This window comes from Trichechus manatus, unplaced genomic scaffold, assembly GCF_000243295.1.
Source record: "Trichechus manatus latirostris isolate Lorelei unplaced genomic scaffold, TriManLat1.0 scaffold00058, whole genome shotgun sequence".
NCBI lineage: Eukaryota > Metazoa > Chordata > Mammalia > Sirenia > Trichechidae > Trichechus > Trichechus manatus.
The window spans coordinates 3,528,278-3,541,222 of record NW_004443994.1 but is presented as its reverse complement, the minus strand read 5'-3'; the positions used below and the strand labels follow the sequence as shown (position 1 = coordinate 3,541,222).

The 12,945-nt window shown below is 38.3% G+C and overlaps 1 protein-coding gene across 2 annotated transcripts in view; it reads left to right on the top strand.

The window, feature by feature from the left end:
- LOC101354679 (guanylate-binding protein 4) overlaps positions 1-12,945 on the top strand; it is a 36,350-nt gene that overhangs the window by 6,676 nt on the left and 16,729 nt on the right. For both annotated transcript variants that reach the window (XM_004378783.2, XM_023733385.1), the window contains 4 exons: positions 1,950-2,077; positions 4,063-4,172; positions 4,376-4,572; positions 6,234-6,479. In XM_004378783.2, coding sequence (XP_004378840.1) covers positions 1,950-2,077; positions 4,063-4,172; positions 4,376-4,572; positions 6,234-6,479 — 681 coding nt within the window. The remainder of the gene's footprint in view (positions 1-1,949; positions 2,078-4,062; positions 4,173-4,375; positions 4,573-6,233; positions 6,480-12,945) is intronic.

The window sequence follows — 12,945 nt, the reverse complement described above, 5'->3', positions numbered from 1 at the left end:
AATCTAATCTCCCTGTGGGTTTAAACCATTGGAAAGAAAATCTGGCAAGTCTCAAAGGTCTTGTATGCTTTCCGCTCTGTTATATCCCCTTCCTAAAGCAATGGAAACAGAACTCATCATTTTCTTGAAGAGGGGAGAGGAAAATACAGGGAAAATGGGGAAGAGCAAATCCAATAGATGACTCACTCAAGGGGTAACGAAGAGCATTTAATGGAGAGACCACTTACAAGGGCATAGACAGGGCAATGGGAACCAACGAGGGATGGCGAAGCACCTAGACAGTGGTAATAGCAATAGCAGTGTAGCCATTATCATCTCTAGGCCTGAAGAGGCAAGCAGAGAGTGGATAGAGAATGTGACAGGATCAGAGTTATTGGAGGAGGCTGAGTGAAAGGAGCTGTGACCTGAGGTAGAGGAACAGAGCCACTGGAATACTGTGGCCCAGCAGGGTGGGAGGTGAGGGAGCACGTGCCTGCTTTCTGCTCTCCTGCAGTATCTCCCATTGGTTGAACTCTACCAGAAATCAGAGGCCAAGGGACCCCTCATGATAGAGGACATAAAGGTCCATGTCTTGGGGCACCAGTCAGAGCAGAAAAGAGTTAATCTTACAGGGGGAAAAGGGAGGTGAACAAAGACAACTAGTATATCAAAATCTTATCTGCCGTGCTGGAAATTATAATACTTTCTCACCAAGTTATGAAACCTTGGCATGCTCTGACTCCTCCTTCTTCACTTCCTGTCTCGTCCTTTTCTTCTCTAGATTTATAAAATCCTTTTTTTCATTTTTCTACTACTTTCACCCTAGTTGGCCACCTCATTACATCAGACTGTTGATCTGTGTAAGGGTCAGTGTAGCCCACAGAGAAACAGGCTGGGAGTCAGGGGGCCTGTGTTAATTTCAGGCTGTATGTCTAAGTAGCTGTACTAACCAGTGACAATTCTGGGTTTCAGTTTCATCATTCACAAAATGAGTGAGTTGGACAAAATTATCACTTGACTTTTTCCCAGCTTTAAAATTTTAGAAACCTCCTAATGTTCCCAGGATCTCAATTCTTAGTTACTCCTCTATTGTAATACCACACTGATTTTCCTAAATTCTTGATTTTTTTATCATCCATCTCAAACACTTAATTGATTCCCATTGTCTAATCAATCAGATCTCCTTAATTATGCATTCAGGTTCCCAAATCACAGATTCCTCAACTATATTTCAGGCTCGGTTCTCACTGCTCTGCACTGGAAGCCTGTGTCAGCAGAACTGAATTCAAGAAACTGCTCACTGCTGTCCGTTCCCATGTCAGGGTCTCCTCCAGTCAGAATGTTTTCTCTTAACATGAGATTCAGATAAGGAAAAGGAAGCTCTGCAGAATGATAATCCAGAAACAGAGCTCTCCTCTCAGCCCTCTCTCTAATTCCACTCATAAATTTCGTGTTTTTTCTTTCCTCTTGAGCATCAGATTAAAATACTTGGATTAATAGAACTAAACCAAACTCTTTGCAGTCGAGTCGACTCTGACTCATAGAGACCCTATAGGACAGAGGAGAACTACCCCATAGGGATTCTAAGGCTGTAACCTTTACAGAAGCAGACTGCCACATCTTTCTCCTGTGGAGCAGCTAGTGGTTTTGAACCTTCAACCTTTCAATTAGCAGCTAGTACTTAACAACTGCACTACCAGGGCTCCTCAGAGTTTAGTAGAGTTTCCATTAATTATGTAATATGATGTAGTTTGAGTCTTTAAAGGAATAAGGTAAGCAGGGGACACAAAGTGTTTCTTGAGAAGGAACTTCATATATATAATAGTTTAATTGGCTTTCCTTGCTGCAATGAAAGCAACTCCTCTCCCTGCCAGGAACTTGCCATACTACAATTTTAATTAACCACTGTAGCTCCTGGACAGCCTGGACTATCTGCTATCACTGATGTTGCTTTCCTTTCTTCCTTGCAGGCTTCCGTCTGGGCTCCACAGTGAGGTCTGAAACCAAGGGCATCTGGATGTGGTGTGTACCTCACCCCTCCAAACCCAGGCACATCCTGGTCCTTCTGGACACTGAGGGCCTGGGCGATGTGGAAAAGGTAAGACACAGAGTCATGCAGAAGTCGTCTTTGCTCTTTTTTCTCTACTTAGCTTTTAATTTGCCACATTCATTCAACTTTTGTGACATATTCTTATAACAAAATTAGGGATAATTAGGTTAAATTTTGTTTCATTGAACTTACTTCCTTTGTAAGCTCAAATACTGTTGGTATATTAGGGATAGATCTTCTTCTGTTTAACACTGGGATGAATAAAAATGTTAATAAATTCTTTATGAGCCTTTGAATTTCAGGGCTTTGTGCTAAACGTTCTAGATACAGAGTGAGTAAGGCAAAGGCCCAGAGCTTAGTTGGGGACTCAACATGTACAAAGTGTGATCAGTATCAGTTGTCATGAATGCACGGAAGTGAGCACCTAACCCAGACCTATGGGTTAGAGGAAGCTATGACCCAGGAGATCAATGGGAGCTACCAGTTAAAGAGTGTGGAGCTGATGAGGTTGGAGGTAGGAACCATGAGATTAGGGTTTCCGTGAAGTAATCTATTTAAATAACCTTCGAAAAGCTTCAGCTACATAAGGAATATTCATAAAGATTTTGGTCCAAGCCTCTGGGCTTTGGAGATTAATTCTCCACTAGCTTCTCTATAAAACCGTGAGCTGGATTCACTGAAAACATTGTAAATAGGATGATTTTAGGTAGTTTTTCTCTATAATATTATATTCAATGAGTCATTTCTCCTTATTTAATTTCTCCTTATTCATTCTGTGAGTCTAAATTGAAAGTAGCAGCAGTAGATCATTGGTTGTCATTACTGCCAACAACAACACCAACAAATATGGGGAAAGTTTACCCTGAATCTTGTTTCCAGGCTCAGCTTCCACTCCTGCACGTCTCTCCCCTGCTTCAGTCAAATGGAATAACTCTAGACTACCTCTAAATGACCCATGCTTTCTAACATTTCTGGCTTGATTTGTGTTGGCTTTGGCACCTGTATGATCCATTTACCTCCACAAGTTCATATTCTATCAATTCTTAAAAGACTAGTTATTTTCAATCTATTGACATCCTATCCCAGTCAGATGTACACCTTCGCCTCACTTATAGGCTATCTTGTTATCTGACATTTTGCGTTTACGACAATAGTAAAAAATCTACTATCTGATTATTTTGCACATTGAGGATGTACATCTGGCAGTAACGAACACCGAGGTGCAAGGAGAGAGTAACGGTGGCTGTGGTGGTTAAGCTCATGTGTTAGCTTGGCAGGGCCACGATTCTCAGTAGTTTGGCAGTTGTGTAATAATATTGTCATCCTCCATGTTGTGATCTGATGTGGTCATCTTCCATTACTGCATGACACCGGTTTTGCATAATTACTTGATCTTTGGAACCTAACCATGTCACTAAGTGAGGAGAGGGTGTAGTCGTTTCTTGCTGTGAATCCACAGAGTCCTTGTTCCTGTTTATTGGCCTTATCCCTTTTTCTTTTGCATTGTAACTATTGGGCCACTCCTGACAGAGATTATAATCTTGGTTGCATTTATATGTTTACATGTTTATCTGCCTCATCAGAAAGTCATCTTTCTGAGGTTAGGAACAGCCATATAGAACTTTGTACTCATACAACCAAAGTGTCCACAGTTTATGGATGTCCAATGAATAGCTATTTAATTTAATGCCGTAGCATTTGTGTCCTTAATATAGTCCTCGGTCAAGAAAAAAAATTACTGAAGTTATAATTGTCTACCTTTTACTGAGCACCTACTGTGATCTAAGCTATGTATTAAACATTTTAAACACATTGACAGTGTCATTCACTTAGTTTAAAAACTAAAGAAACTGAAGCCCCGAGAGGGATCAATGTAAATACAAACTATGAGGTTTGAATTTAACATGGTTTTTAAAACATAGGTTATCTTCCCTATTCAGCTATTGAACAGCTGAAGTAGTGAATGCACAAATCAAATGACTGAATGAATGAAGAGTAGACTCCCATGTCTCTTGGTCTAATGTGCTTTTTAGGCTGACCCTAAGAATGACTCATGGATCTTTGCACTGGCTGTGCTTCTGAGCAGCACCTTTGTGTACAACAGCATGTCCACCATCAACCACCAGGCTCTGGAGCAGCTACAGTATCCTTCTTGGAACCCAATCACCATGTTTATTGAACTTATGGGAATGGCAACTGAGACTATTTCTTTTTTCTTGTGACTCAGTTTTCATGAGTGAGGAGGAGGGAACACAGGGCAAAATAGAATGTCTATAAAATTTATTTCAAAGTGAGATCTGGGAAATGTGGTGTTGAGTGCTTCTTCTTCCTTAGCTAAGTTCCCAGCTATGTGACTGAACTAACGGAGCTAATCAGGGCAAAATCCTCCTCCAGATCTGATGAAGTAGAGGATTCCACTGAGTTTGTGAGTTTCTTTCCAGACTTTGTTTGGGCTGTTCGGGATTTCAGCCTGGAGTTGAAGTTAGGTGAATGCCCTATCACCGAAGATGAGTACCTGGAGAATGCCTTGAAGTTGATTCCAGGTATCAGTGCATGGCTCGGCGAGGGGAGGTTCAGTAGGGGATGACACATATCAAGTAAGCCGCGTCAATCAGCATTTGAAGTCAATATATATTTGAGACTGGATTGAGGCCCAGGAAAATGGTGATTGAGAGGAGGATATGATTTTAATGGGTTATTATTACCTGAAACTATCCAGTGGCTTGAGTTTAAGATCACTGAGGAAATTTAGGGCCCAACGTTGGACCAAATGATTTCACAGCAATTGGTACCATGAAAAAATTTTTTCAGATTACAATCAGTGCTATAACTTCTTAAGGCCCATATACCTGTGTTCCTTATTTAGTGCTCCTCCTGTTTTGAGAAAAAGAGTTCATGAAATTGGAAGTTGTTGAACACAGAATCACAATGAAATAAAATGACTTAATTTTTGTAATATGTTTCACGTGGTATATTTTACTAAAGGATCCCTGGTGGCGCAGGGGGCGGTTCTACTCTGTCACGTGGGATCGCTATGAGTCTAAATCAATTCATTGGCACACAACAACAACAACAACATATTTTACTAGCCTTGATTACATCCCTTAGAAAAAGATATTTATGCAGTGAAACCTGTGAGAGCCGGAATGTGGTGAGACTGCCTTTTTTTTGCTGGGACTTGCAAGTTTTCTGCCTTTGACAAGGTGCAGTCTTACCACTTTTCTATCGCTCATTTTAGTGGAAACTATTTACGTTTTCCTTCTCTCACAGGTTTCCACCTTACACAGGTTCTGGCTTTTGCAGGCTTTACTGTATACTAGAGTCAGAAAAAAATTGAGATATCTTTTCAGAAAGACTGTCAAATCCTTTATTTTATGTTTTTCATAATATCACACACATCGTTGTACATCCTTACATAATAAGTTATCATTTTATTATTACGAACTTGTTACACAGATTATATTTAGGAGGGTGGCTAACTGATAGTATCAGAAGGAATATCCATTTTCATTTATTCATTTCTTCAACAAACACTTATTAAACAGCTGCTATCTGCCACAGAGTCTCTCCGCAAGATGTGGTAAAGTTCAATATAATGTGATGTAGAGAAGTTGTAAGGTCTCCAAATTACATTTAGGTTAACCCTACTTGTTGAAGGCTTTTGCTAAAAGAATCCCTCAAATTATTTATGGTGCGTGTATTTTGGGTCTCTGATTTTAACTTTTTCTTTACTGACCTGGGTATCACCACTCCCCATAATATTTTCCCAGCATCATCTTATCCTTATATCAAGCATTACTTTGTTTCTGAGCCTGCATTTTATTTCTGACACAAGGGCAGTAAGATCAGAAAAGTACTTCTGATCAGTTCTTTTTATGTGTCAGTCATTCAATAACCATTTATTAAATACTTGCTCTACTAAACTCCATACACAGACTGAGGAAACCGAACGTAAGTCTGTTCACTTGGGATAGATGTTGCCATTTCCTCTCCAGAACTGCTTCCTTGATCTTTGCTCTGTCCACAAATGGATTTTTTTTTTTTTACTTTGGGTAGATTGGTTCAAGGTTGATTTGCATGATTGGATAAAAGGAGATTTAAAGACAGACCGTGCACTAATGCAAAGATCCCTGGAAATAAATGTCGATAGATGTCTTTCCTGAAGGCTGCCCCTTCAATGATTGCTCTTTTTTTAATTTGGCAGGCAGGAATCCTAAAATCCAAAATTCCAACTTGCCTAGAGAGTGTATCAGGCATTTCTTCCCAAAACGGAGGTGCTTTGTCTTTGACCGGCCTACAAGTGACAAAAATCTCTTAGCCCATGTTGAAGAACTGCCAGAAGAGCAGCTGGATTGTAATTTCCAGATGCAAGCAAAGAACTTCTGTTCCTATATCTTCACCCACGCAAAGACCAAGACCCTGAGACAGGGAATCATTGTCACCGGGAACCGTGAGTTACCTTTGCCCCAAAGTATGTCTCTCTGTGGATCAGTGTGTATGGTGAAGATGTGATGTTCTGTGGGTTTGTCAGTAGTTCTGTTTGCATTTGTATGTGAACGAGGAAAAGCACATATTCATGCCACCACATAGTAATGCACGTTTCTCTCTACATGAGAGCTTTTTGAGCCCAAATATATCTCAAGAAAATAATTCACTAATCATATAGACAAAACTGCTGTTAAGGATAAAATATCTGTGTTGTGTGACAAGTCTTATGGGATACAAGTAGAAAAGATACTTTATAAAATTACACAAGTCAGAAAACACATACCAGGCCATGAGTCTCTGTAACTCCACTGAGTTTTTTTTTTTTTTTTAAATTGTACTTTAGATAAAGGTTTACAGAACAAACTAGCTTCTCATTAAACAGTACACATACTGTTTTATGACATTAGTTAACAACCCACAACATGTCGACACTCTAGCTTCTCCATCTTGGGTTCCCTATTACCAGCTTTCCTGTCCCCTCCTACCTTCTAGTCCTTGCCTCTGGACTAGTGTGCCCTTTTAGTCTTGTTTTGTTTTCTGGGCCTGTCTAATCTTTGACTGAAGGGTGAACCTCAGGAGTGACTTCATTACTGAGCTAAAAGGGTTTCTGGGCACCATACTCTCGGGGTTTCTCTAATCTCTGTCTGGCCAGCCAGTCTAGTCTTTTTTTGTGAGTTAGAATTTTGTCCTATATTTTTCTCCAGCTCTGTCAAGGACTCTTTATTGTGATCCTTGTCAGTGCAGTCCGTGATGGTAGCCAGGCACCATCTACTTGTACTGGACTCAGTCTAGTGGAGGCTGTGGTGGTTGTGGTCCATTAGTCCCTTGGACTAATCTTTCCCTGTGTCTTTGGTTTTCTTCATTCTCCCTTGCTCCAGATGGGGTGGGAGCAGTGGAGTATCTTAGATGAATGCTCACAATCTTTTAAGACCCCAGACGCTATTCACCCAAGCAGAATATAGAACATTTTCTTTATAAACTATGTTATGCCAATTGAGCTAGATGTTCCCTGAGACCATGGTCCCCACAGCTCTCAGCCCAGCGATTCAGTTCCTCAGGGAGTTTGGATGTGTCTATGGAGCTTCCATGACATTTCCTTGTACAAGATGTGCTAGCTTCCCTAGTATTGTGTACTGTCTTACCCTTCACCAAAGTTACCATTTATCTATTGTCTATTTAGTTTTTTTCCATCCTCATCCCTCCTCTCCCTTGTAACCATCAAAGATTGTTTCCTTTTGTGTGTAAACCTTTTCATGAATTTTTATAGCAGTGGTCTCATACAATAATTGTCCTTTTGTGACTGACTTATTTCACTCAGCATAATGCCCTCCAGATTCATCCATGTTGTGAGATGCTTCAAAGATTCATTATTGTTCTTTATTGTTGCTTAATACTCCATTGTGTGTATGTACCCTAGTTTGTTTATCCATTCATCTGTTGATGAGCATCTAGGTTGTTTCCATCTTTTGCTATTGTGAACAATGCTGCAGTGAACATGGATGTGTGTATGTCTATTTCTCTAGGATATACCTAGGAGTAGGATTGCTGGATCATATTGTATTTCTATTTCTAGCTTTCTAAAGAAGCACCGTATCATTTTCCAAAATGGTTGTATCATTTTGCATTCCCACCAGCAGAGCATAAGAGTTCCGATCTCTCCACAGTCTCTCCAACATTTGTTTCTTTCTGTTTTTTTGATTTGTGCCAGCAATGCCTGGGTGAGATGGTATCTCATTGTGGTTTTGATTTGCATTTCTCTAATGGCTAGTGATCACAAGCATTTCCTCATGTGTCTGTTAGCCACTTTAATGTCTTCTTTGGTGAAGTGTCTGTTCATTTCCTTTGACCATTTTTTAATTGGATTATTTGTCTTTTTGTTGTAGAAGTGTTGGATTTTCCTGTAGATTTTAGAGATTAGACTTCCGTTTTATTTGTAATAGCCAAAAAATTTTTCCCAGTCTGTAGATTCTCTTCTTACTCTTTTGGTGAAGTCTTTTGATGAGCATAAATGTTTAATTTTTGAAAGATCCCAGTTATCTAGCTTATCTTCTGGAGTTTGTATGTTGTTAGTTATAGTTTGTATCCTGTTAATGCCGTGAATTAGGACCTCTAGCGTTGATCCTATTTTTATTTCTATGATCTTTATAGTTTTTGGATTTATATTTAGGTCTTTAATCCATTTTGAATTAGTGTTTGTGTATGGTGTGAAGTATGGCTACTGTCATTTTTTTGCAGATGGACATCTACTTTTGCCACAACCATTTGTTAAAAAGACAGTCTGTTCCCCATTTGATGGACTTTGGGCCCTTGCTGAAGATCAGGTGACCCTAGGTGGATGGATTTACATCTGGGTTCTCAATTCTGTTCCATCAGTCAATACATCTGTCATTGTACCAGTACCAGGCTGTTTTGACTACTGTAGCAGTATAGTAAGTTCTGAGGTCAGATAGTGCAAGTCCTCCTACTTTATTCTTCTTCTTCATTAGTGTTTTACTTATCTGGGGCTTCTTCCCTTTCCAAATAAAGTTAATGATTTTTTTTTTTCCATCTCTTTAAAGAGTGTTGTTGGTATTTGGATCAGGATTGCATTGTATTTGTAAATTGCTTTGGGTAGAATTGTCATTTTCACAATGTTGAGTCTACCTTTCCATGAGCATGGTATGTTTTTCCATTTATGTAACTCCCTTTGGGTTTCTTGCAGTAGTGTTTTGTAGTTTTTTTTTTATAGTTCTTTTACATCTCTGGTTAGATTTATTCCTAAGTATTTTATCTTTTTAGGGGCTATTATTAATGGTATTGTTTTCCTGATTTCTGTTTCATTATTCTCTTTCTTGGTATGTAGGAATCCAACTGATTTTTTTATGTTTATCTTGTATCCTGCTTCTCTGCTGAGTCTTTCTATTAGTTCCAGTAGTTTTCTTGTGGAGTCTTTTGGGTTTTCTATGTATAGTACCATGGGGACAGATGTACTTCTTCATTATCAGTTTGGATACCCTTTATTTCTTTTTCTTGCCTTATTGCTGTAGCTAGGACTTCCAGCACAATGTTAAATAGGGCAGTGATAAAGGACATCCTTATAGTTCCTGTTTTCAAGGGGAATGTTTTCAGTATCTCTCCATTAAGAATGATGTTGGCTCTTGGTTTTGTATAAATGTCCTTTATTATGTTGAGAAGTTTCCCTTCTATACCTATTTTATTGAGAGTTTTTATCAGGAATGGGTGTTGGATTTTTGTCAAATGCCATTTCTGCATTGACTTAGATGATTATGTGATTTTTTTCTTTCCTTTTATTTATGTGGTGGATTACATTGATTGATTTTGTAATGTTGAACCATCCTTGCATACCTGGTATGAATCCTCCTTGGTCATGGTGTATTATTTTTTTGATATGATGCTGAATTCAATTGGCTAGAATTTTGTTGAGAATTTTAAAATCTACATTCATGAGAGATATTGGTCTGTAATTTCCTTTTTTTTTTTTTTTTGTGGTATCTTTGCCTGGTTTTGGTATCAGGGTTATGCTGGCTTCATAGAATGAATTCGGAAGTATCCCTTCTTTTTCTAGGTTCTGAAATGGTTTGAGTAGTACTGGTGTAAGCTCTTCTATGAACGATTGGTAGAATTCTCCAGTGAAGCCATCTCGGTCAGGGCTGTTTTTTGTTGGAAGTTTTTTTATTACCTTTTCAATCTCTTCTGTTGTTATGGGTTGGTTTAGATTTTCAACATCACTTTGAGTTAGTTTGGGTAGGTAGTGTGTTTCCTGAAATTTCACTGTAGGTTTTCAAATTTGTTGGAGTATAGTTTTTCATGATACTCTATTATGATTTTTTTTTTTTTTTTCAGTTGGGTCTGTTGTAATGTCCGCCATTTCATTTGTTATTTGGGTTATTTGTGTCCTCTCCTGTTTTTCCTTTGTCAGTTTGGCCAGTAGTTGTTGATTTTGTTGATCCTTTCAAAGAACCAACTTCTGGTTTTGTTAATTCTTTCTATAGTTTTTCTAATTTCTGTTTCATTTATTTCTGCTCTGATCTTTATTATTTCCATTCTTCTGATGGCTGTGGGCTTCTTTTGCTGTTCTCTTTCTATTTCTTCAAGTTGTGTAGCTAATGTTTTGATTTTGTCCCTTTCTTCTTTTTTGATGTTTGCATCTATTGCTATAAATTGACCTCTGAGCACTGCTTTGCTGTGTCCCAAAGATTTTGATATGATGTGTTTTCATTCTCATTTGATTCTAGGAATTTTTTTATTCTATCTCTGATTTCTTCTATTACCCAGTTGTTTTTAAGTAGGGTGTAATTCAGATTCCATGTAATGGATTTTTTTCCCTTGATCTTTCTGTTGTTAATTTCTACCTCAAAGGCATTGTGGTCAGAGACAATAACTTTGTATTGTCTAAATGTTTTGGATTTTGTTGAGGGTTTCTCTGTGGCTTAAGATGTGGTCTGTTCTGGAGACTGATTCATGTTCATTGGAAAAGAATGTATACTTTGCAGCTGTTGAGTAGAGTGTTCGATATATGTCTATGAGGTCAAGTAGGCTGATTGTGCCCTTTAGATCTTCTGTATCTTTGTTAATTTTCTTTCTAGATGTTCTGTCCTTTACCAAGAGTGCTGTGTTGAAGTCTCTGACTATTATTGTGGAACTGTCAGTTTCCCTTTTCAGTACTGTTAGAGTTTGTTTTATGTATTTTGGAGCCCTGTCATTGGGTGCATAGATATTTCTTATGGTTATATCATCATGATGAATTGTCATTTTAATCATTATATTTATTCCCTCTTTTATTGTCCTGACATTGTTATCATTTACAATTAACCTCCTTGGTTCCTTGCTGTAAATCTTTTGATTTTGAATAGTCCTTGAGAGTTCATTTCCTAGGTCTGTATCTGGCTGGTGTGATCTTGCGTCCTAGATTCAGGCTGTGGTCTGATGTTGTTTGTTCTCAAACTAAAGGACTTCCTTTAATAATTATTGTAAGTCTGGCTTAGTTTTTACATGTTCCCTTAACTTCCGTTTATCTGGAAATGTCCTAATTTCACCATTGTATTTAAACAAGAGTTTTGCAGGGTGTATTATTCTTGGTTGGCAATTTTTTTTTTCTTTTAAGGTTTTATATATGTCATTCCATTGCTTTCTTGCTTGCATAGTTTCTGCCATGTAACCAGAGTTTAGTCTTAAAGTTTCCCCTCTATATATGACTTTTCATTTTTCTTGAGTTGCTCTCAGGATTCTTTGTTTGTCTTTGGTTTTAGTGAGTGTGATTATGATATGCCTTGGTGATTTTCTTTTGAGGTCTGTCTTATATGGGGTTCATTGAGTTTCTTGGCTGGTCAACTTTTCAACTTACATGATATTAGGGAAGTTTTCTGTTAGCAATTCTTCAATGTTCTCTCTGTTTTCTGTTTTCTCCCCCTGTTCTTGTACTCAGATCGTGCACAAATTTTTGCTTTTGATTTTATCCCACGTAATCCTCAGGGTTTCTTCATTTTTCTTTGTTCTTTTTTCTGATTTTCCTCAAACAAATTGATATCTAAATGTTTGTCTTCAATTTCTCTGATCCTCTGATCCTTTTCCATTGTTTCATACCTGCTCCTCAGCCCTTCTATGACACTTTCCATTTCTGATACCTTGTTGTGTATCTTTTGAATTTCTAATTGCTCTTTTTGTATGATTTCTAGTTGTGAATTTATTTTGACATTTTGTTCCTGTATTATTTTCCTGAATTCTCCCATTTTTTTGGTCTGTATTTTCCATGAATTTGTGTGCCTTTTCTATGAATTTGTCTATTTTTTTCCTTATTTTTGTCTGCTTTTTGTTTCAACTCTTGGGTAGTTCTGAATATTAGAGATTTGAATTACCTATCAGGTAGTTCTAGTGGCTTTTCTTCTGCTGGAAAGTCATCTAGTGTTTTAATTTGAACTCTTACCAGAACCATCCTGTCCTGTTTTTTTTAATATGTTTTGATATTGTCTGCTGTCTTTGGGACATTCAGTAATTATTTACTTCATTTACTGATTATAGATTTGTTTGCTTTGTCCTGCTTTTTTGTTTTTTTTTTGTTTTATTTGGTTATGTCTGAGCAGGTTTTCTGTGCATTCCTTGTCGTTTGCTTGTCTGTGGGCACCGTACTTTTCATTTCCTTGTCTAATGGGCAGGGCCAGTCACTTAGCTATGTTGCAGTAGGGCAGGTCCAGCTGAAGGAGAGGGGCTGGGATGGGTTGTTTGTGGCATGTACTAGGGTAAACAGGGCCATCTGGATTCAGTGCAAGGAAGGTTCCAGTAGGCCATGCTTGTGCTGCTCGGGGGTGTGATGTTTAGCACATGGTGCAGGTAGGCAGGAAGGAGGGGGGAGGCTGTGATGTGTGAAGCTAAGATAAGTATGGGAAAGAAGAGAAAGAGGAGAGAGAAACAGGAGCCAAAAAAAAAAAAAA